Raw genomic sequence first — 21,469 nt, 5'->3', positions numbered from 1 at the left:
CATTTGGGATCATAAACCACTGAGGTAGGAAGCAACGCCTTGATGGGATTTATTAGTTAATTTTGCTACATATATGAGACCTCAAAGCCCTGCCTCTACAGTTATACACTGCCTCTAACAAGACCATACCGCTTCCAATAAGGCCACAACTCTTAATAGTGCCACTTCTCCTGGGCTACACACATTCAAGCCACCACACCTCCAACCGAGACCACTCTGATACAGAGTATGGCTCCCTGTGACGCAGAGAGAAACTCCTTTAGGCCACACAGTGCCCACTACTCCTAGAATCCATTTGCTCATCTATTATTTCTACCTCACAAGAAGCAAGGCTTCCAACTTCCCATATTTTTTTTTCTCCAAATCCTCATATAATAAAATTCTCAATGAGAGGCTAAGGCTAGAGGATCATGAGTTGGAGACCAGCCTCGGCAACATTATGAGACCCATATAGTATTCTCAAAAGAAAAAGAAAATTACCCAAAGGGGTATTAGAAAAAAAAACATAAAACAAAAGATGAATACATGATTTTCTTTTACTTATTTTTTTGTGTTTTACAAATGTTCTAAAAGCCTAAACATTAAAAAAAAAAACCTGATTTTTAAAGTGACTGCCACCCAAAAAATAAATATGTAACTAAAACTTTTAGAAAAGTCCAACAAAGAAAGTATTACCCAGAACCTAAGATGCTAAATGCCCAGATGAGACTAGGGGAGGCTACACTGCAGTAGCAGATAACCGCCCAGTCATCCGGACTTTTTTTTATTACTTATGTTCTGCATATGCTGAAGTCTTAGTGCTTCTGTCCCTTCAAAGTTGCTGTGCTAAAATCCAAACCCCTAAGGTTCTAGGTTAAGAGGTGGAGCCTTTGGACAGTGATCAGCCCACAGGAACACAGGTCTCTTGGATGAGATCAAGAAGAGGGATATTTCAGACCGAGGCCTACTGATGTTGTGCTGTCTGCCATGTAGACAGCATAGGTGGACACCATATGAGACTACCTATAAACTAGAACACAAGTCCTCTCCAGACAGTATAAGCCTGCTAAGGTCTTGATCCTGGGCTGCCCAACCTCCAGAGCAGTGGAAACACACATTTCTATTGTTATATGTTACCTGCCTCTGGTGGTTTGTAATAGCAGCCTGAATGGACTGAGACAATGGTCTATGTGTGTCAGTTGTGAGTCCTATTCAATAGAGAAGCCTCAGTTGGGCTTTATCAAGTGTGGTGAGCATGCCCAAGGTCCAGAAGTTCTGGCCACAACTTTCATGTGGCGCCGTTGCTGCCACTGATGAGTCATGTCTAGTAGAGAAGGATGGTACTCCTACAGGGGGAGGGGCAGTAGGCATGAGGAATACTACAGTCTATCATTTCAATGCCAAACAGAACAAAATGGAACCCACACCACCTCAAGTAGAGAAGGGAGGCAGAGGAAGGAAACAATGACTATCTATTCAAGGTCCGCGCTGTCCCCTGCACCCTCATTTCTCTTTAATTTGCTATGTTCCTCCGAAGGCTCTCACACTGTCCTTTCACAGATGAGGAAACCGAGGCCCAGACAGGGCAAGGAACTGCAACAGACAGGCAGAAGAGGAAGGTTTCAGACCTCTGTTCCACCAGTCTGTGCTATCTGCCAGGTAGAACCCGCTTTCTCAGTTGTGTTAAGGGAAAAAAATGCAAGATGTTGAGCTAAGTCCACAGAGACAGAAGTAGGTTGGTGGCTAACAGGGTCAGGGAGAAGGATAGGAAACAAACTTTTCAATTGTACAGCTGCTTTTTATTTTTTAAGCAATGGACTGTTTTACAACCAGATCAGCACACATTGAAGTCACTAAATACCTTACATTAAAATGACTACTTTCTTGCCGGGGTGGTGCTGGGATTAAAGGTGTGCACAATGACAATTTTATGTTTTACGAATTTCACAGTAATTAAAGGAGAAATAAAGCTACTGAGATCATGACAACTGTGGCAAATTGTTGACAATTTCAACTCATTTCACAGACCCCCAAATCCTGCGATCACAACCCCTCCCCGCCCCGAGCAAAATTCCTACATCTCGATGCAATTTCATCCCAGTTCATATTTACCCAGAGCTCCCCATGTCGCCGAAGCACTCTTAAAAAATCAATCTGGAGAATGCTTACGAGGTTAGCTTACTTTAGACTCCATTTTAAAGTGCATGAAACCCGAGAGAGGGGGCAGCAGAGGCTCCCGTAATCACAGAGCGAATACCCACGCCACGTCCCCGTGGCGCTGCCAGGCCCCTAAGAAAAGGCACTACCCAACTTCAAATTTCAATGTTAATATGATGTTGCGGTCTCCAGGGCAATACACAGCGAAGGCCTGGACCTTCTGCACCCAGTGTTTTTTTCTGCAAACCGACGAAGGCGCAAGTGCACTGGAGAACATGGCACAGCCCAGGGGCGGAGCCAGGAAGTGGGCGTGCCCATACAGGGGGCGTGTCCGGGGCGGTGGGCAGGGCCGGCGCTAGCCCCGGAGAGGCGCTCCGCCCGCGGCGTAAACTCTACCCTGTGCCGCGGCGGAGCAGGTGAGCGGAGGGCGGGGGCTGGGTGTGTGCGGCCGGGTACCTGTCACCGATCGCGGGTAGCCGGCAGCATGGAGAGCCCGGATGCAGCGAGGCCCTTCGTGCGCACGCCCCTGACCGCTGCTTCCGTGGCTCTCTCGGGGCACCAGGGTCTGGGCTCCAGGCTGCGGCCCCTGCGGCGATCTCGGCCTCTGCGGCCGGAGCTTGGGCGAGCAGAAAGTGCCGGGGAGGCGGCAGGGCGGCCGGCCCAGAACTGGGGCTTGGAAGGAGCGAGGGGAGCAGCTGTGGGCCTCTGGCGGCGTCCGAGTGTCCTCGCGTCCCTTCCTGCCTCCAGAGCCCCGGGCGCGGAGTGAGGTGTTAAAGGGCCAGCGCACGTGGGTCCCACAACTGTATTTACCAGGCATTCTGGTCCCTGCTACCCAGGCCCTGACCTGGTCTACCTGGGCTCTGCTATAGATGCTATGGGGAGTGAGAACTTCTTCCTGGGTGAGGAGCGGGCCGCCCCAACAGGGCCTGAGGCTGGCATTCTGTTACTAGCAGTGTTTGGTGTTTTGTAAATCTCTTAAGGCAGTAGGGAGACGCCCAGAATCGAGCCTTTGAAGCTGAGGGAACTCAAAAGCAAGAGCTAGTTGCCACTGAATTATACTGATGAAGAAACCGCGCCTAGGGCTGAGGATGTAGCTGTATGGTAGAGTATTTGCCAAGCATGCATGAGGCCGGCCAGGAGAGGAAAAGGAGGGCGAGGAGAACAACTCGCAGAACTAAAAAGTGCGGTTGCCCAAGGTCTCCTGTGTAAGATACAGTGGAGCCAGGCTTAGAGCCTGCTGCCTGGACCTCTATTTCTGCTTATCCGGGACCTAAGTCCTTTGCCAGTTAGATGAAATGTCCTAGCATCTCTGCTTAGGTATTTGCCTTTAAAGATGTGAACGGTTGTGAAATGACTGCATCCATTCACAGATGGGGGATTAGAGAGCCTCTAAACCAGAACAGATGCAGACCAATTTAACTCAGAATGGACAGCGTCCCCAGAACAGTCTCTCGGAGGCAGAGTCTCCGCCGTGCACCTGCTGGCTACATAGTCCCTCTGTGGACACCTGAGCCTCACAGGCCTTCAGCCAAGACTTCTGGCAGTAATTAAAGGTTCTGTATAGGTTGCTTCAGGTATGTGAGCTTCAAGTTTCCCTTTAGGTGTGGATGGCTCTGTGGGAGCCTGAGAAACAGTACCAGATCCTATGTTTTCCTTTGGTGAAGCGGTCAGCATCCCGGCTTTGGCCTAGAGGTGACCATCGAGGTTCATTCCTTGGCTCCCAGGACAGCGGCTAGAATCAGGTGGGCAGGGATAGAGAGTGAAGGGTGGCAGAGGTGCAGGATGGGAAGGGAGCCGATAGAGAATGGGTGTGGGTGAGTGGAGATGCAGACCGAGCTGGAAGCTGCACCAGGTTTGGAGAACTATCTCCTACTGTGTGGACATACCCCGTGCCTATGCCCAAAATATAGGCCGTACATCCATTTGTATGTGGAAATGAATACTTCTGCTATCTGAGAATGCAAAACAGACTCTGATGAGGAATGTTGCCAGAGGAATGTGTCGGCCTGGATCAGCATCTAGCCATACCCTGTCCGGTGGCCTTTCCGTGGTTGCTCACAGTTCCACTGCACAGTTTGCCATGTAAGAGTCTCTCGCTAGACTTGGCCTCTCTGGATTGTTGTTGATAATAACCATGTGACATGCCCATGTGATAGGAGTTGGACATTCATGATAAAAAGCCATTTTGTCCAATGGTTATCACAGTTATTATAAAAAAAACCATACTAATGGGGCCAGAGAGATGGCTCAGCAATTAAGAGCACTGGCTTCACTTCCAGAGGACCCATGTTCAATGTGGGGGCCCACAGTTATCTGTAACTCCAGTTCTAGGAGAGCCTCTTTTGACCTCTGTGGAGACCAGGCACAAATGTACTGCACAGACATATCTATGCTAAACAGACATACAGACAAAATACCTATACACATAAAATATAATTTAAACTTTTTTAAAAAGAACTTAAGAAATGTGATGGCTCATGTCTATAATTCCGGCGCATAAGCAAGAGAACTGCTGTGAATTCAAGACAAGCCTGGGCTGTGCCGTGAGTTTCAGGCCAATTTGAACTACGTAGTGAGACATTGTCCCCCAAAAAACAGACCAACCACACACCAACAACTGTAAGTCACCACACAGAGCTATAGGAGCATTGAGACGGTTCTTATGACGCCTTTAAAGTTGGGAACGTTGAGTTCTGGGGTGTAGGTATCAGGGATGGGAGCCCAGCTGCTCAGCTGTGTGGCCCTACAGCCTGTCAGCATAGGATTTGGACATTGCTACATGTATTGTCTATACCTTTGGAGTTACACACCAGCTTGTTCGGTCACCTCTTACCTGGGTCCGAGCTGCTCCTCAGAACATGTCTTGGAGGTCTTCCTGAGAACCTGGGAGAAAAAAAAATGTTTTGTGTTTTGAGATGGGGTTTCGCTGCGTAGCCCAGGTTGGTTTGGCACTCTGTGTGTAGCCAAGGCAGGCCTTACGTGTTAATGGCAGTCGGCTGCCCAGCTTTCCTCTGCCACTACTTTTGATTCTAGACAAGTGCCATCTCTCCAGCTTAACGCCACCCCCTCCATCCCCAAGAAAAACCCAAACTGCAAGGCAGGTAGGTCTCTGAGTTCGAGGCCAACCCAAAAAGCCTGTGATGCCAGCGCTTGAAGGTAGAGAGACTGGAAGATCTGGAGTTTAATGTCATCCTGGCTGTAGTAGTGAGTTCGCTCATTAGAAAACCAAACAAACCAAAATGTCATTCTGGCTATAGTGAGGAAGAGAGAGAGAGAGAGAGAGAGAGAGAGGGAGGGAGAGAGAGAGGAGTAACTATCAACACTGTGTGTGTGCTCGTGTGTGCTTGTGTAGGTCACATGGATCTTTCTAACAAAAACCTGTGTGGCTGTATTTTACCTGTTTCTTTAAGGTTGGGCCTCTGATCAGCTGGGACCCTATAGACAGCAAAGGTTTCTGTCACTGCCTTCTTACCTGTCGTGGGCTGCGGCTGCTGGGGAGTGGTGCTCAGTCTGCATGGAGTCTCTCCTCCCTGGGCTTAGGGACCGTACTACTGCCACCTGAACACTTTGGAGAAAGAAAACTGCCGCGTCAACCGTCAGGAAAGCTGAGGCCTGCTTAGGGAGGTTGAGGGGCCAGGGTGCTTGTTTTGTTTGTCCTTGCAGATGAAGGAGAGGTAGAGGCGGAGCACCTTCCCGTTACACCTCAGCCAGAAACTTCCTCATGTTCTTAAGAATGAAAGTAATACATACTTATTCTAAAAACATGTCTTTAAAAGGCACCTTTTCCCCCTCAGCCCGAGAATAGCTGCTTTGGGCCCCTGCAGGTATTTCAGGGGCCGGGGTCTGGTAGCCGGTCTGGTCATTGGAGGTATGAGGTTGTTAGCACTCTCACCTCCTGGACCAGAGTTGAGTAGTTTTGGTATACCACAGGCCCAAAGCTGAAGGCCCAACTGACCCTGGACTAGGTTATAAAGCTGAAGCAAAGTAAACCACCCTTTTTTTTAAAAAAAAAATATAAATTGTATTTAAGGTGTTTGCTTTAGTAACAGAAAGCTGCCTGACACATCTTGGAAAACCAGATTTGGTAGATGTGACAAGTTATTGAAAATGTCTTTGTTTCTCTTACTAGCCCCACATCGGAACACTTTTCCACTTGTCTCTTGAACTGAACCAGAAAATCAGTACCCGATTTTCTTCCCTCGGCTGCTAAGTGTTGGCAGGTCCTCCTCTGAGACTCATAGGCTTCGAGGACTGAGTGGATCTCAGGGCCCCTGGGTCTGGAGATGGGAGAGTGTGAGAGTGAGGCTCAGAGCCCCTGGGTCTGGAGATTGGAGAGTGTGAGAGTGGGGCTCAGAGCCCCTGGGTCTGAAAGATGGGAGAGTGTGAGAGTGGGGCTCAGAGCCCCTGGGTCTGGAGATGGGAGAGTGTGAGAGTGAGGCTCAGAGCCCCTGGGTTTGGAGATTGGAGAGTGTGAGAGTGGGGCTCAGGGCCCCTGGGTCTGGAGATGGGAAAGGGTGAGACGTTTTACTAAGGATTTTTGAGCCGGCATAATCTGGGAGTGGGCAAGGGCTGTTTCTGGCTACATCCTTGTCCATAGCAAAGATAACATGTCATCCAAATGCACGAGTATATGCTCAGAGAGCCAGAGAGTGTGGGTGTGGATTGGTTGCCTGGTCTGTGCAAGAATCTAATGGTCCTGATTGGACGGGAGAGGACATCGTTCTGTAGGCAGTTTAGAGACTTGTAAACTGGTCCGTATCTGTCTCCTGGGTCTCACTTCCCTGGGCTTAGGTTTCCTGAACTATGAAATGGGGGGACCAGCTAATGGCCCCTACGTTATTCAATCCAGCTTTGACATCATCCATGGACATGCCCTTTCCTTTGACAAAATGTCCCCATTGGCAGGCTGAGGCTGGATGGAAACAGGATCTCCCTGGGGCCTGGCCTTTGTTCTAGTTCGTGAGTCTGGTGGCTTAGCAGTTCCCTAGCTTCCAAAGAAGGGCACCTGCTGGATTTGTTAATCCCCTCTCAGCGTCCCTTCCTGTCTCCATTATGGCTCCCATTTACTGACTACCCACTGAGCACCTGTTTTCCCAGGCAGCCTCTCCTGCTGTTCATAGAGGAGGAAATAGCTCCTGCCACCTTGCATGGCTAGAAACTGTCCAGGAAGTATGGTTCTTGCCACACGAGTCTATGCGACCACTGGCTGCTGTGTCTCATTTAAAGAAAAAATATTCTGCACCTGGTGGTGGTGGCACACTCCTTTAATCCTAGCACTTGGGAGACGGAAGCAGGCAGATCTTTGTGAGTTAGAGGCCAACCTGGTCTACAGAGTGAATTCCAGGACAGCCACGGCTATACAGTGAAACCCTGTCTCAAAAAACAATGCAAAACAAAAAAATAAAGTAGGGAAAAAAATTCTAGTTTTTACTTGAGAGTGGCTTGCTAGAAGGGCCCTCCCTAACTACCCATCTCCTAGACGACTTCATGAAATGAGGAAGATTGCCCCAACCCAGGTACTTGAAGAGAGAAATAGGTGATGGAATTCAATCAAGACCATAAGCCACTTGAGGGTCTGGGGTCTGGCTCTCTTAACTCCAGCTCTGACTGAGGCCTCCCAAAATCCAGTAGAACCATTTAGCAAGTGCCAGATACACCAGCCCAATACATGGTCAGGTGCTGGTTAGAGGTAGGCCTGGAATCTGTGATATGTCGCTGGGTGTTGCCTGGTTGGGGAAGCCCTTCCCTAGTGTAGAGGAAGACCGGGACTTTCCTTTCCGGGGGTTATGGGAGTTCTGGGAAATAGCTACGTGACCACAAAAGGTGACCTTTTGAAAGATAAGGACATTGTTCTGTTGGCCCTTTGGAAAAGTGTCAGAAGTCCTAACCTCTCTGCAGATAAGCATGTTTGTGGCCCAGGGTTCCCCATTCACTTTCGGAGTATGATTTTCGATGAGGTGCCAGAACTTTCCGTGGCTTTTCCAAAGTCTCTTTCGTGCCAGGGCCACTGATTTTAAACCTTAGGGCAACCCTTCGCTTCTTTCCACTGTTGAAAAGCAGGTTTGAGAAAATTGGGTCACCCGGTTTCCTTGATAATTGCAGGAGCCGGTCGGGGAACTTCTTAGTTCAGCTAATCAGCGTTTGAGTCCAGTCCTCAAGTTAGTAAAAAGGTGGCAGAGGGTAGGTCCTTAATCTCTCAGTCACCCTGCCATGCCCGCCGGCAAGGCTTCTAGAATAGCCTGGCCTCTGCACTCGGTCCACACTTCCCTGTCAGCCTCTCTGTGCTTCCTGTGCACTCTTGGGATGCGGAGCTCGTTGTCTGACGTCAGCCATGGCAAGGCTCCCTGCGCATCGCTGCCTGTGCTGAGTCAGGGTCCCCCAGGACCTCAGCATCGCTCTGATTCGGATCTAGCCAGGTTGTTTTTCTGTGCTCGTTAGTTCGCGTGGTGATTTTTCCCTCTAAGGATTTTACTGCTATCGGACTGAAGAGCAGACTGGGAGGCCTTGCGGACCTGCCCTTAGGGGTTCTAAAGGGAGTGGAAGAAGCATCCACCCACCCCCACCCACCCCCGCCCCCGGGGTTTTGGAGATCGTGTCATTGGCTTCCTGTATTCTCATTTGTTTCCTTAAGCCAAGCAGGCGATTCTGGAGGGGGAGGAAACCCTGTGTGTTGATGCTTATGGTTTCCTTTTACAAACCAGTGGCTTATTAGGCACTGTGGCACAGGCCTTTAGTCCCAGCACTCTGACGGCAGAAGCCTGAATTCCAGGAGAGCTTGGTTTACCCATCCAGTTCCAGACTAACCAGGGCTACTTAGTGAGACCTTATCTCAAGAGAAAAAAAGATCAGTGGGTTGAAGAGGCAACCCGTATTGATTATTAAAAACGAGGGCGGGGGCAGCTGGAGATGTAACTCCATAAAGTACTTGCCTGGTGCATAAGCCCTGGGCTGTACCGCCAATGCAACATGAACTGGGTGTAGTGCTTCATACCTGTGATCCAAGCACTTGAGAGGCAGAGGCAGAAGGATCAGAAGTTCAAAGCCATCCTTAGCTACATAGTAAGTTAGAAGTCAGTCAGGGATACATGAGACCCTGTCTGAAAATAATAAAAATAGAGAAATGAAGAAAAATACAAAGCCAAAAAATCACCCACAGTCCACCCAGAAAACCAACTTAAAGATAATGATCTTTAATATCTTGTAATAGTTTTACCAGTTGCGCGCACGTGTGTGTGTGTGTGTGTGTGTGTGTGTGTGTGTTTGTGTGTGTGTGTCTAATTCTGATGTTTATAAGAACATTTTACATTCTGTTCAATTTAATTGTTACTTTAGTTGTTCTGTTCACTTAATTGTTACTAAGTATTCTTTGAAGTAAGACTTTGGTGCTCCTGTGATAGTCATCAGATTGATGGATATCGGAAGTGGAGATGAATACCAAATCCCGTGTAAACTGTGTTTTGGTTTGGTTTGGTTTCTGAACATAACGTATTTGTGATAGTTTAATTTATAAATTTGGCATAGCAAAAGATTAATAACAACAAACCAGCAATTACAACAATATACTGTAGTGAAAGCTGTTTCAAACTTACGGATTGATTACTCTGGAATTTTCCATTTCATGTTCTTGACCACTGATAACTATAATCACAGGAAGTAGAATTGCAGATAAACGGGGGCGGGGGAGAATGAGTTCCTGTACCAGAGAAGAGAGTCAGAAATTTCAGTCATTTTTACTTTTTATGATAACAAATAACTACAGCACATATTCTCGTAGGAATGTTTCTTCTTAGATAAAATTCCAAGTTGTAGTATTTCCGGATCTAAAAGGTCTGAATCTTTGCATAGCTTTGGGGTTTTCCCGTTTTTTTGTTACTATACATATATTTTATCTTATCTCCATAGCCCTCTGCATCGGATACCCAGATCTCCCAGCCCTCTTTCTCCACTGGTGGTGTTTGGAGACATTGTAAGCTTGAGAAGCACCCATCCCTCGCTTCCTAGCTGCAGTCTGACCAGGTCCCATGTCCAGGACTGAGGGCTGTACAGTTTATACCTTCATCCCTACAGTCACGGGAGTAGGAGGTACTGGGTGAGAGGCTCCCTTGTCTTCCTGAGTCAGACCCAACCCAGGGGGCCATGGGTGTGTGTGTGTGTGTGTGTGTGTGTGTGTAAGGCACCATCTCAAAATGTGTTACCCAGACACTAGGCTAGAGTGGATCTTAGAGATCCACGTTTTCAGTTTACAGCTGTGATAGTTAACTGTGAACTTGACAGAATCTCCAGTTGCCTAGGCGATGAGCCTTTGAGCATGCCTCTGGGAATTATCTTGATCTTGTTAACTGGGGTGTGAAGACAAGCTCATGGTGGGTGGCGCAGTCCCCAGGACTGTGTGTGTGTGTGGAGAGAGAAGGCTTGAGCAGCTGCATCCATTCCTCATCCCCTGCTCCCCGACTGCTGATGAGATGTGACTGACAGCTGCTTCAAGCTCCTCCCACTGTGATGCGCCTGTACAATGAGCTGAGAGCCAGCATAAACTCTTGAATTGTGTTGTCAGAGGACTTATCACGACGGATGAGATAAATAGCCTACCCTAGCATAGCGTTGAAGAGACCAGCGACAGAATACACAGGCTCAAGGATAAACTTGATGTGGGGGCCATGGATGAAACCCAAGGCCTCAGGCATGCCAGGCTCTGCCACCGAGGCACATTCTGTGAAAAAGAGAATTCACTGTTGCTGGAAAGGATATTGAAGAGACCTCGGATCCAGTGTGTGTGTTTAAAATATGACAGCCAGTTCTCAAAGAGGAAGGTAACCTTACAGTCTTGTAGACCCCTGCCTGACTAAGACTCTCCCCACGAGTCATGGCAAGTTGACCTCTGGAGCCGTGTCCCCTTAAGCTGAGTTCTCTTGTATAGAGTCTTGGTCCCAAAGCCTGGGCTCCAGGGCACAGAACTCCTGAGCACTGGGCTTCGCTGAGCTTCTACAATGCCAAGTATTAAGGCAGTAGACCCAGCATCTAGGGCATGCTCTGCTGTGTGTGTGGCCTCGATGAAAGGACATTTCTCTTCTGTCCACCTAGGGGATTCCTGGACTGAATTGGGCTCCTGTCCCTTGGTCAGATACACAGACCCTTCCCTGGGATTGTCTACCCTAGTGGGTCCCCTGATCCTACCCTCATATTGAGGCAAGATGGTGTTGCATACCCATCCTGTTCACCATACTTGAGCAGTTACGTCTTTCCAGAATGTCCTGTCTCTATCTGTCTCAGTTCGGACACCTTTCTGGCCCACTCCCTGCCCTTCTCAGTCCTTAAGACCCAAGACGCTGAGCTCTCAGAGCTGTGCATTGTTTCCTCTGTCTGTGGATTGTGCATGGTCCTCACCACTTCGCTCTGGTGCCTGTGGTATTCTGTAGCTCTCTTCCCACTCCTCGTGTCTGGTAGACCCCGAGAGGCAGCTTCCGGGGGGCTCTGGGCTCTGTGAGGACGGAGGGTGCCTTTATAATAGGTCCAGTCAGAGGGGTAAACAAAGGCAGGCACTGTACCGGCTCTGTAATGGCAGATTGAGGGAAGCCCTTATGGAAGTTATCCAGGCTATAGCCAGGAAGGCTGTCTTCCGAGTAGCAGCCACAGGCCCTGCCTTGGTGAAGGGACCCTGTCTAACCACTTGAAGATCCCATGAATTTTAAGAGTGACTAATCTGGAGACAAGCTTTCAACGAAGAGCAGGCCTGCTCCTGCCTCAGTTAAGCACAAAGCTCAACTCTGTGGTGACGTGGCTGGTAGTGGCAGTGTGTGTCCAAGATGTAGGCACAGTCAGACCCTCCCAAAGGAGACCTGGAGCTTGACTGGGTGCCACAGGGTGCTGCTGCTGTGTCAGAGTATATGGAGAACCGTGCAAGGTCCTGTGTTGGGGTGGGGGGTAGGTGTTCACCCACCACCCAGATCCCCCTCCTGTCCCTCAGTGTGGGTACTTCCAGGGATCACCTCCCCCTACTGGCTGGGTGGCTCCTGGACTTAGCTGCCATACTTGAACCGAGGACTCTACATGTACCCTACACTCAGGTACCCCTAAATAGTATCCCATTTTCAACCTACAGACATGCTGTGGATCACTGGATCGATCACATTCAGCCTTCTTTGGTAGCATCTTCTTCCTCTTCTTGGTCTAGCCTGGCCTAGCCTGGCCTAGCCTGGCCTAGCCTGGTCTAGCCTGGCCTAGCCTGGCCAGTATCTTAGGTTTTTTTCCCCTTTATTCTGTCCTCTGAGTCAGCTCCTCCCACCAAGCATGTGTTCCCTTCAGGCTAACCCCCGCTGGGCCACTCCCCCCACCCCCTCAGGACATCTCCCCTGATCAGGACACTTCCTCTTGACCTCCCACCTTCCCCTCATTGTCACCAGCTAGATGGACACTTGTCGACACCCAGCTTTCCCTGAGCTGACCCGGGCTGCCTTGGTGTGGCCGTTTGTCTAACCTGTGCACTGTTGACTGCACCTCCAGCATGAGTCCTCTCTAGGAAGCATGGAATTTCAGCTTCTGAGGACAAGTTCCTTCATCCCCTGGTTGCACGTCATTTGTCAAGTTGGATGATGGTTTTGTTCTGATGAGACAAGAGGGTGGTTTACCTATTCAAGGCTTTAAGTTCCAGAGCCAAGTGCAGGAGATTTCCCACAGATGTGTATTGATTGAACAAACATGTTGACAGTTCAGAGTGACCCTGACTGTTCTAACTGTGACAGGCGTTTCGTTCAAGCCGGTCCCAAGCAAGGCTACTGTGGCCTTGTGCTGGCTTCTGGAGCTCCTGTTTTGAGCAGCTGTTTGACGTGTATGTAGGAAGCTTGCTATGCCTGGTGTTCAAGCCACCCCACCCCCGTGCCCCCACTGCCTTTGCCCATCAGGAATGGGATCCCTGTGCCCGATGTTCAAGCCACCAAGCCTTTGCCCATCAGGAATGGGATCCCTGTGCCCGACGTTCAAGCCACCAAGCCATCCCGCTGCCTTTGCCCGTCAGGAATGGGATCCCTGTGCTTCTTTTCCAGATCATGCTCACATTCATGGCCTCTGACAGCGAGGAAGAGGTGTGTGATGAGCGGACATCCTTGATGTCAGCTGAGAGCCCCACATCTCGCTCTTGCCAGGAGGGCAGGCCAGGCCCGGAGGATGGAGAGAACACTGCCCAGTGGGTAGGTCAACCCCCCCCCCCCAGCAATTGTGGGCCTTCAAACAGGGCCATGGGGTTCCTATGTCTTTCTTTATTTTTAATTATGGGTATTAATGCATATCTGTGTGGGGGTATGGAGCATATGAGCGGAGATCAGAAAGGAATGTCCTCTGCCCTGGAGCTAGAGTAATGGGCACTCGTGAGCTTACTGACGTGGGCGTTAGCAACCGAACTCAAGTCTTTTACAAGAGCAGTGGATACTCTTTTAACTGCTGAGCCATCTGTCCAGCCCCCTCCTATGGCTTATGGGTTGCTGCAGTTGGATCTGAGATGTCTCCCCAAGACCTTTGTGCTGAAAGTTTGGTCCCTAGTGTGCTGTGACCGAGAAGTCGTAGAAACTCTAAGGAATGGAGCCTTGTAGGGAGCAGCAAGTCATGGAGGAGGCCCCCCCCCCGTCTTTCTGCACCCCGACTATGAGGCGAGCAGCTTGCACCTCTCCACATTCTCTGGCACCGAATGGTTACCACGAGCTCAAAGCAAGAGGGCTAATCCATCCCAGACTGAGCCCTCTAGGCCATTTAGGCTATACGTTGAATTATCTTGTTATATATACATACATATATATGTGCACACATACATATATACATGTGTGTGTGTGTGTGTGTGTGTGTGTGTGTATGGGGGTGGGGAAGAGAAGCTGACTCCCATGGATGAAACCAGCCATCGTTCCATTCAGGAAGAACAAATAGAAATGTAAACTGGCCGGAGCAGTATCATCTAGCCATGACGTGTAAGGGCTTTGAGGCAGACTACATGATCACAGTGTGCAGAGGGCCAGTGAGGCAGACTACATGGTCACAGTGTGCAGAGGGCCAGTGAGGCAGACTACATGATCACAGTGTGCAGAGGGCCAGTGAGGCAGACTACATGGTCACAGTGTGCAGAGGGCCAGTGTGCAGAGGGCCAGTGAGGCAGACTACATGGTCACAGTGTGCAGAGAGCCAGTGAGGCAGACTACATGGTCACAGTGTGCAGAGGGCCAGTGAGGCAGACTACATGATCACAGTGTGCAGAGGGCCAGTGAGGCAGACTACATGGTCACAGTGTGCAGAGGGCCAGTGAGGCAGACTACATGATCACAGTGTGCAGAGGGCCAGTGAGGCAGACTACATGATCACAGTGTGCAGAGGGCCAGTTGGCAGACTACATGGTCACAGTGTGCAGAGGGCCAGTGAGGCAGACTACATGATCACAGTGTGCAGAGGGCCAGTTGGCACCTCTCCCTTCGCCTCCCGTGCCTCACCTGCCTTTCCAATGCAGGCTGCAGGCTGCTGTTTCCAGGCACTGTGAGTCTGGGTGCCTGGGACAGACCAATGTCGCAGAAGCATTGAGATAACAGGAGGAAGGGCTATCGGCAGGGAAGGGTTCAGGTAGGTAGCCAGACAGACAGGGTAACCATGCGCTGAGATGGCCTGAGTCCGGCCTGACTTTAGTTCTGGGAGACACAGGGGCACTGTGTCCTGTACTGCTGCAGCCTCAGGCTAGGAGACGGGTAGGGTCAGTTAGTCGGCTTGGCCATCTCCCTCCTAGTCAGGCAAACCTCGTGTGAGCTTACCTAAGCCTGATTCTATTTAACATAAAAGCTTTCTGTGCCCAGAGGGCATTTCTCCTCAGCCTTGTCCCAGGAGCCCTTTCTCTTCTTCAGCATAGCTTTGGAGACTCAGTGGGTTCACAGTTAAGGTCATGAACAGACTGTTCTCAGGTGTTTCATTTCTTTATATATATATTTTTTAAAGATTTATTTATTTATTATATGTAAGTACACTGTAGCTGTCTTCAGACACCCCAGAAGAGGGCGTCAGATCTCATTACAGATGGTTGTGAGCCACCATGTGGTTACTAGGATTTGAACTCAGGACCTTCAGAAGAGTAGTCAGTGCTCTTAACTGCTGAGCCGTCTTTCCAGCCCAGTGTTTCTTTTCTAATCAATTAGATTTCTTTTTTTCTCCTTGGTGTCATGTGAGCAGCTAGGTCGGAGCTCCCCCTGTGGAAAGCTGGCCGGGTCTTCTAGTTAATCAAGCAAAATGTTTGCTCTCTGTTTCCCCATCTCTCCTCCTAGACCAATAAGGCCATGTTAGTTAGCGGCCTTAGCTCCCGTCCTTGGGAAGGGCAAGGGTCTTTGGTGTGCCCTTCTGTGGCTCTGCAGGCTAGCTGAATTTCCTCCACTGCTGTCCTTCTAAGTTTTTTATATATCCCAAGGCCTAAATCAGAGCTCACACTTCTCAAGTCTAGAAAGCTGCACTTAGCCCTCTCAGGCCTACTTCTGAAAGCCCCTGCAGGATGTCAGGAGCTCACCGCGGGGGCCTCTGTGGCCCTCACCGTGTGGTTTCCCCACAGAGGAGCCAGGACAGCGAGGAAGACTGTGAGGAGGACCCAGACCGCTACGCCTGCAGTGGGGTTCCTGGGCGACCGTCGGGCCTGGAGGAAGAACTGACCCTCAAGTATGGGGCGAAGCATGTGATCATGCTGTTTGTGCCAGTCACGCTGTGTATGATTGTGGTGGTGGCCACCATCAAGTCTGTGCGTTTCTACACAGAGAAGAATGGGCAGCTGTAAGTCGGGGCCTGCTTGGCACTGGGAAGTTGGGGTGGTAGTTGATTTGAGGTGGTAGCTGACACTCCCTCAGCTACTGTGTAGTAGCTCTCCAGAGCACTGGCAGGGGCTGTGGCCTATACCCAGGACTCACTGCCTCCAGTCCTGTGACTTGTCTAGACGCATAGCTGCCCTGTTTCCACTTCCATGTTTCTTTCGTGGGTTTAATTACGGGGCTACCTGGAGAATTAACAGGCTAATACTCATGAACTGTCATACAGTATCCACCAAAGGCTAAGTGGGATCTGACCAGAGGTTGCCTCTGGTACTGTAGCTCTGAGCTCCAAGTAGCAAGTACCCAGCCCTGGCCCACTGCGTCTCAAACACTTGAGTGACTTCAGGCGAGTCTCATTCTGTCTGGGTCTCTGCTCCCTTAGGTATGAGATGACAGGGTTGGACCCAATGATGTCTTAGCACGTTTCTAGCAGATGATGAGGACTTATGAGGCCCTTTTATATACTAAATAAATACAATACAGAGAACTGTGAGCTTCCCTAACCCCAGCGCTCTTCCTTCCCTCCCCCTCTCATGGGCTCCTCCCTTGTCACGGAAGGCAGAAACCGGTGCCATCTTTAGGGCAAGGCGCATCGCAGCTCTCTACACTCCCTGCCAAGCACATTTGAATCCCTTTGTATTTTTTTTTAGAAAAGTGGAGGTAGGAAAATTTCCACACTAAGAAACTTGTAGCCGGTGGGGGATTCATAGAAACAAGAGATGGGAGGCTTAGAGAGTCCAGGGCAGGTATGGCTCCTGGCATTTGAGCTGGAAGAGCAAGGCGCGCCTGTGAACTTCTTCCAGAGTTGGGGCAGTACCTGTAGGTGCAGCTGGGGGAGAAGAGAGTGCAGAGCCTTGGGCTGCAAAGCTTCATGGACTGAGCTGTTGGCTTCTCTAGAGCAGTGGGACCAATGAATGTGTATTACGAAAAAGGATGTATTAGGTCGGCGTAGACAGTAAAGGCGAGGTAGACCGACAGTGGCCAGCTGCATGCTGAAGAGGCTCAGAACCCCATAGCGGCGGTTCATGGGGCTGGATACATCATCAGTCTCAACCTGTTCCTGAATGCCAGCAAGGTTCCCAGAGAGCTGCTGGACTTAATACACAGTGGCTAGGGTTCTGCTGTTAGTGAAGGGTGGTGGCAGTAGCCGTGGTGGAAGTGGCAGCAGCAGCAGCAGCAGCAGCAGCAGCAGCAGCAGCAGCAGCAGCAGCAGCAGCAGTAGAGTAGATACACTCGCTAGCAAGAAGTGAGGAAGGCAGGCAGGCAAAGAACATTGCCTCCCTCCGACCTCTTTCTACAAAGGCTGACAGTGGAAGGAGCTCTCCACCCCTAGTGGGTTAATCCTTCCTAGAAATGCCCTCACAGACCCACCCTGAGGCAAGCTTAGTTGATTCCAGATCCACTCACATTAACAATCCAAAATTAATCATCACGTGGAGAAGCAGGCAGCCAGTCTCGTAAGTCGGAGCCAGAGCTGAGTGCCTGGAGGCAGGAGAGTCAAGTGGAGGAGCAAGGTCTTAATGAGGTACAGTCTGTTGTTTCTGCCATGACAGTTCAGCTGTCAGAGCACCTCAAATCACTGATCAAAAGAGGCAGAAGCCACTCACACCGATAGTGGTGGCCCCGTTAGGGCCCAGCCGGTGCAAGGGTTCTAACAGAGCAGCATGGGGTTTCTAGGGGCTCCGTGGTCAGCCTGGGGGTGTCCTGGAGCAGCAGGTACTGAGTCTCTCCCACTGACCTCTTCAGCATCTACACACCTTTCACTGAGGACACGCCCTCGGTGGGCCAGCGGCTCCTCAACTCTGTGCTGAACACCCTCATCATGATCAGTGTCATCGTGGTGATGACCATCTTTCTTGTGGTACTCTACAAGTATCGATGCTACAAGGTGAGCCCTGTGACCCTTGACCCCTCCACCTCTGCCCTGCCTGCCTCTCCCCAACCCCTGTCGTGATGTGGCTGGAGCCACTAACACATGGCAACTTTCTAAGAAACCTATCTAGGTGCCTTCTCTCTACAGAATAGATTGCCTCTCCATGCTCTCTGGCACTGTGGGACCATGACCTAGTGCTGACTTTTAAACCGTATGCCCCCCACTGTCTTCTGCGCTCCTCAGCATAGTGTTTCTGACACACTCTCCTGCTCTGAAGTTAATTTTGTTTCTTCTGAAGTTCTGTTTTAGTTTCCATTGCCCTGAGACTTTCTCTCTAGGCTCATTTTTAATCCTTCCCTCTCCTGTTAGATAGGAATGCTCCTGGGCTGGGTTAAGGTCTTCTGGCCCTGGGAAGCCTGTGAGTTGGAGTCTCCTTTAGATCTTGAGCCTCTCCATGTGACCCCAGTTAGTAGGCAACATCATCCCCAAAGGTGTTGGGCTCCCCCCACCTCAAGCTCCCCAAGTGGGGATCGAAGTTCTGACTTTGTCTGTGCTAGTCAGGTGCTGTACCACTGAGCCGTACCCTCCCCCCTGTGTTGGAAGTGGGGGCATGTGCCTGCCATGGTCAGGAGTCGGCTCTCTTCTTTTATCATGTGGCTTCCAGCGGTTAAACTCAGGTCAGGCTTGGCAATAAGCACCTCTACCCTCTGGGCCATCTCTCCAGCCCACTTTCGATACTTTTCTCTAATTAGAGGTCTTGCTAAGTTGACCGGGCAATCCTCCTGCCTCAGCTTCACCAGTTAAACAGACCTGTATTAGTAGACCTAACTATGCCAATCAGCTTTTAGACACTGGTTTCAGGTGGCAGGCTTTGAAACATTGAAGACCACAGGGAGGGGAGCTAAGGCATTAACTATCCAAAACTGCTGCCACGGGCAAAGTGTGGTCCTTGTGTGTGCTGTGTTCGTGGAGCAGGAAAAGTAGAGGAGGCCGAGGTTCAGGGAGGGAGCTAGCCATTGGCTCAGGGAGGGAGCTAGCCATTGGCTCAGGGAGGGAGCTAGCCATTGGTTTAGGGAGGGAGCTAGCCATTGGCTCAAGGAGGGAGCTAGCCATTAGTTCAGGGAGGGAGCTAGCCATTGGCTCAGGGAGGGAGCTAGCCATTGGCTCAGGGAGGGAGCTAGCCATTGGCTCAGGGAGGGAGCTAGCCATTGGCTCAGCTGGCTCAAGTGTGTGTGTGTGTGGGGGGGGGACCATGAAAAGGAGTCACAGGAAATGTTCCTGAACTGAAGCTTTAACTCATCAGTAGCACCTGTCCATGTAAAGGAGGTAGGGCTCCATGTATACTTCAGAGGGAGGAAAGGAAAGGATCCTGGGAACCTGAGGGAAGATTACTCATTTGTACATATAGAGAACATGGCAACAAACTAGGAACAACATGGGAAGTGCCCGTGGCTGTGGCCAGTATGTGTCATGTGGCCCGTCCCACAGTGGCTTGACCATCCATTCAGTCAGGGTCATTGGGAAGTTCCAAGATGGCATTGCCCGGACAAACAAGTCCTAGTCGGGATAAAGAGGGTGAGTATGTTCTAGAGGCCATTGCTCCCCTTCCTTTTAAGGCTGGCGTGCAGCCCAGCTGTGGCCCTTCCTTGAGGTAGACTCTGCTGGAGACCCAGTGGGCTGAGCTGGTGACGGAGGACAGTCCTTAGAAGTGAAAGGTGCCGGGAGGAAGTGGCACCATCTTGCCCTTGATGGTTGAGTCTTGTCCTTGACCCCTCCATGCTCAGCCAGGAAAGGAGAGACAGCTCTCCTGAGGACCAGTTCCTTAGTGGGAAGGGACTTCCCTTCTGTCAAGCCCTCAGGAGGCTTGGCGTGGCCACTCAGTCTAAACAGTAGTCAGTGAGCTCCCTGACTCTTTGTCCAGCATGACCTTCGTCCTACCTGCTAGCTATTGTCTGTTTCTGAGACGTCTTTCTATGGCAACTGCTCTGGCTCCCTCCTGTCAGAGGTAGGGCGGAGTCTGCATGTCCAGACTTCAAGCTTGTTCACATAATGAGAGTGCAGAGGTGACCTACCACAGGCTGGGAGGGGGAAGGTGTGGGTCAGCAGACCCTCAGGACTCTCGCCTCTTCCAGACAATTGTAGGTGACTAGGGAAAACTCGCTGAGGAGTCTGCCTTTCCTGTGTAACTGAGAAGGATGATATGATGCTAGACTTAGCAGTAGAACCTAATGCTGGCAGCCCCAACAAGCCAGGGTTGGCCACTTGTCATCCATAAGCCAATTAAAAAACCCAAGTGAATGGTAAAATACCAAAGATGGGAGATTTATTCAATGTGGCCACATTGGGAAGTGGGACAAAGAGATCCAGCGACTCCCCCAAATCTATTGATACCCCCCAGCCCCAGCCCCTAACATGAGGGTAGGGTTTACATAGAAGGTAAGAGATAGTTGTAACTAAGCGGTCCTGGTCAAGGCATGGCACTGCCCATCCCTGCCTGGGCTTCCCTTTCATTCTGACACACTGACAGAGGTTCACGAAATGCCTTCTCTGGAGACAAGCCCCTCTGGTCTGGTACCAGGCTTCTGTGTTTTCCTTTTGGAAGCATGAAATTCCCTGGGGAATTCTAACTCCTTGGAATCCATCATTTGGGTTTTTCGAAACAGTTTCTCAGTGCGGCCCTGCTTGTCCTGGAACTTACTCTGTCGACCAGGCTGGCCTTGAACTCAGAAATCCGCCTGCCTCTGCCTCCTAAGTGCTGGGATTAAAGGCATGCACCAGCGCCGCCCCCTGGGGTCCATCATTCCAATCCTTTGGTGGCCAAAGGGAAGGACGGATGGGAGTATCTATCTGTCTGGGGGTCTTCATCCTGCCGGGGTGACAGTGGTCCTCTTGTTTCCATTGTCCAGTTCATCCATGGCTGGCTGATCATGTCCTCCCTGATGCTCCTCTTCTTGTTCACCTACATCTACCTCGGGTGAGTGCTGGTTGGTGAGTCCTGTGATGCAGCTGCAGCTGCGTGCATGCGTGCATGCGTGCATGCGTGAGAGGGACCTGGGCAGGGAAAGTTTCCTCAGAGTCTGCTGCCGGGCTCTGGCCTCCAGGCTTTGCTCTGTACTCCACCCCAGGTTTCTTTCTGGCTCCTGATTTAAAATAAACAAAGGAAGCTGGGCTGGCGAAGCTTTCTCAGAACACGCTGAGCAGGTGGAAACCCCTCAGAGTTGCATTCTACTTGGGGGGGGGGGTGTATGCATGAGCCTGGGGTACGTCCTACTTCATCTGCCCTCTTGCCCTTGGGTTTTGGACATCAGCCCGAAGGCTCACAGAGAAACTTTTTTTTTTTTTTCGAGACAGGGTTCTTCTGTGTAGCCCTGGCTGTCCTGGAACTCTGTAAACCAGGCTGGCCTTGAACTCAGAAATCCGCCTGCCTCTGCCTCCCAAGTGCTGGGATTATAGGCATGCGCCACCGCCGCCCAGCCACGAGAACCATTTTTTTAAAGGACCTCATCTTTGCACGGGGCTTTCCAAGTGGGTCCAACACATGGTCACGTGATCCACCAGCTATTGATACCACTCCCCAACACATTCCAGAAAATACCTGAGTGGTTAGTTGTGGGGACCATGGAAATAGAAGCTGGGAATGTTGTGAATTTAA

At 50.5% G+C, this 21,469-nt stretch overlaps 1 protein-coding gene across 4 annotated transcripts in view; it reads left to right on the top strand.

Annotated features, from left to right (window-relative positions):
* The first annotated feature begins 2,475 nt into the window (after window positions 1-2,475).
* Window positions 2,476-21,469, top strand: part of Psen2 (presenilin 2) — a 28,259-nt gene continuing 9,265 nt past the window's right edge. The window contains exons 1-5 of one of the 4 annotated variants that reach the window (XM_031391151.1): window positions 2,476-2,552; window positions 13,176-13,319; window positions 15,695-15,909; window positions 17,691-17,832; window positions 20,724-20,791. In XM_031391151.1, coding sequence (XP_031247011.1) covers window positions 13,179-13,319; window positions 15,695-15,909; window positions 17,691-17,832; window positions 20,724-20,791 — 566 coding nt within the window. In that variant the 5' untranslated portion in view covers window positions 2,476-2,552; window positions 13,176-13,178. Of the gene's footprint in view, window positions 2,553-10,065; window positions 10,103-10,199; window positions 10,219-13,175; window positions 13,320-15,694; window positions 15,910-17,690; window positions 17,833-20,723; window positions 20,792-21,469 lie in introns of those variants that run through there. The other 3 variants (XM_031391133.1, XM_031391139.1, XM_031391147.1) reach the window with 3 other exon arrangements.

This window comes from Mastomys coucha, unplaced genomic scaffold (genome assembly GCF_008632895.1).
Source record: "Mastomys coucha isolate ucsf_1 unplaced genomic scaffold, UCSF_Mcou_1 pScaffold1, whole genome shotgun sequence".
NCBI lineage: Eukaryota > Metazoa > Chordata > Mammalia > Rodentia > Muridae > Mastomys > Mastomys coucha.
This window is presented reverse-complemented; position numbering and strand designations above follow the sequence as displayed.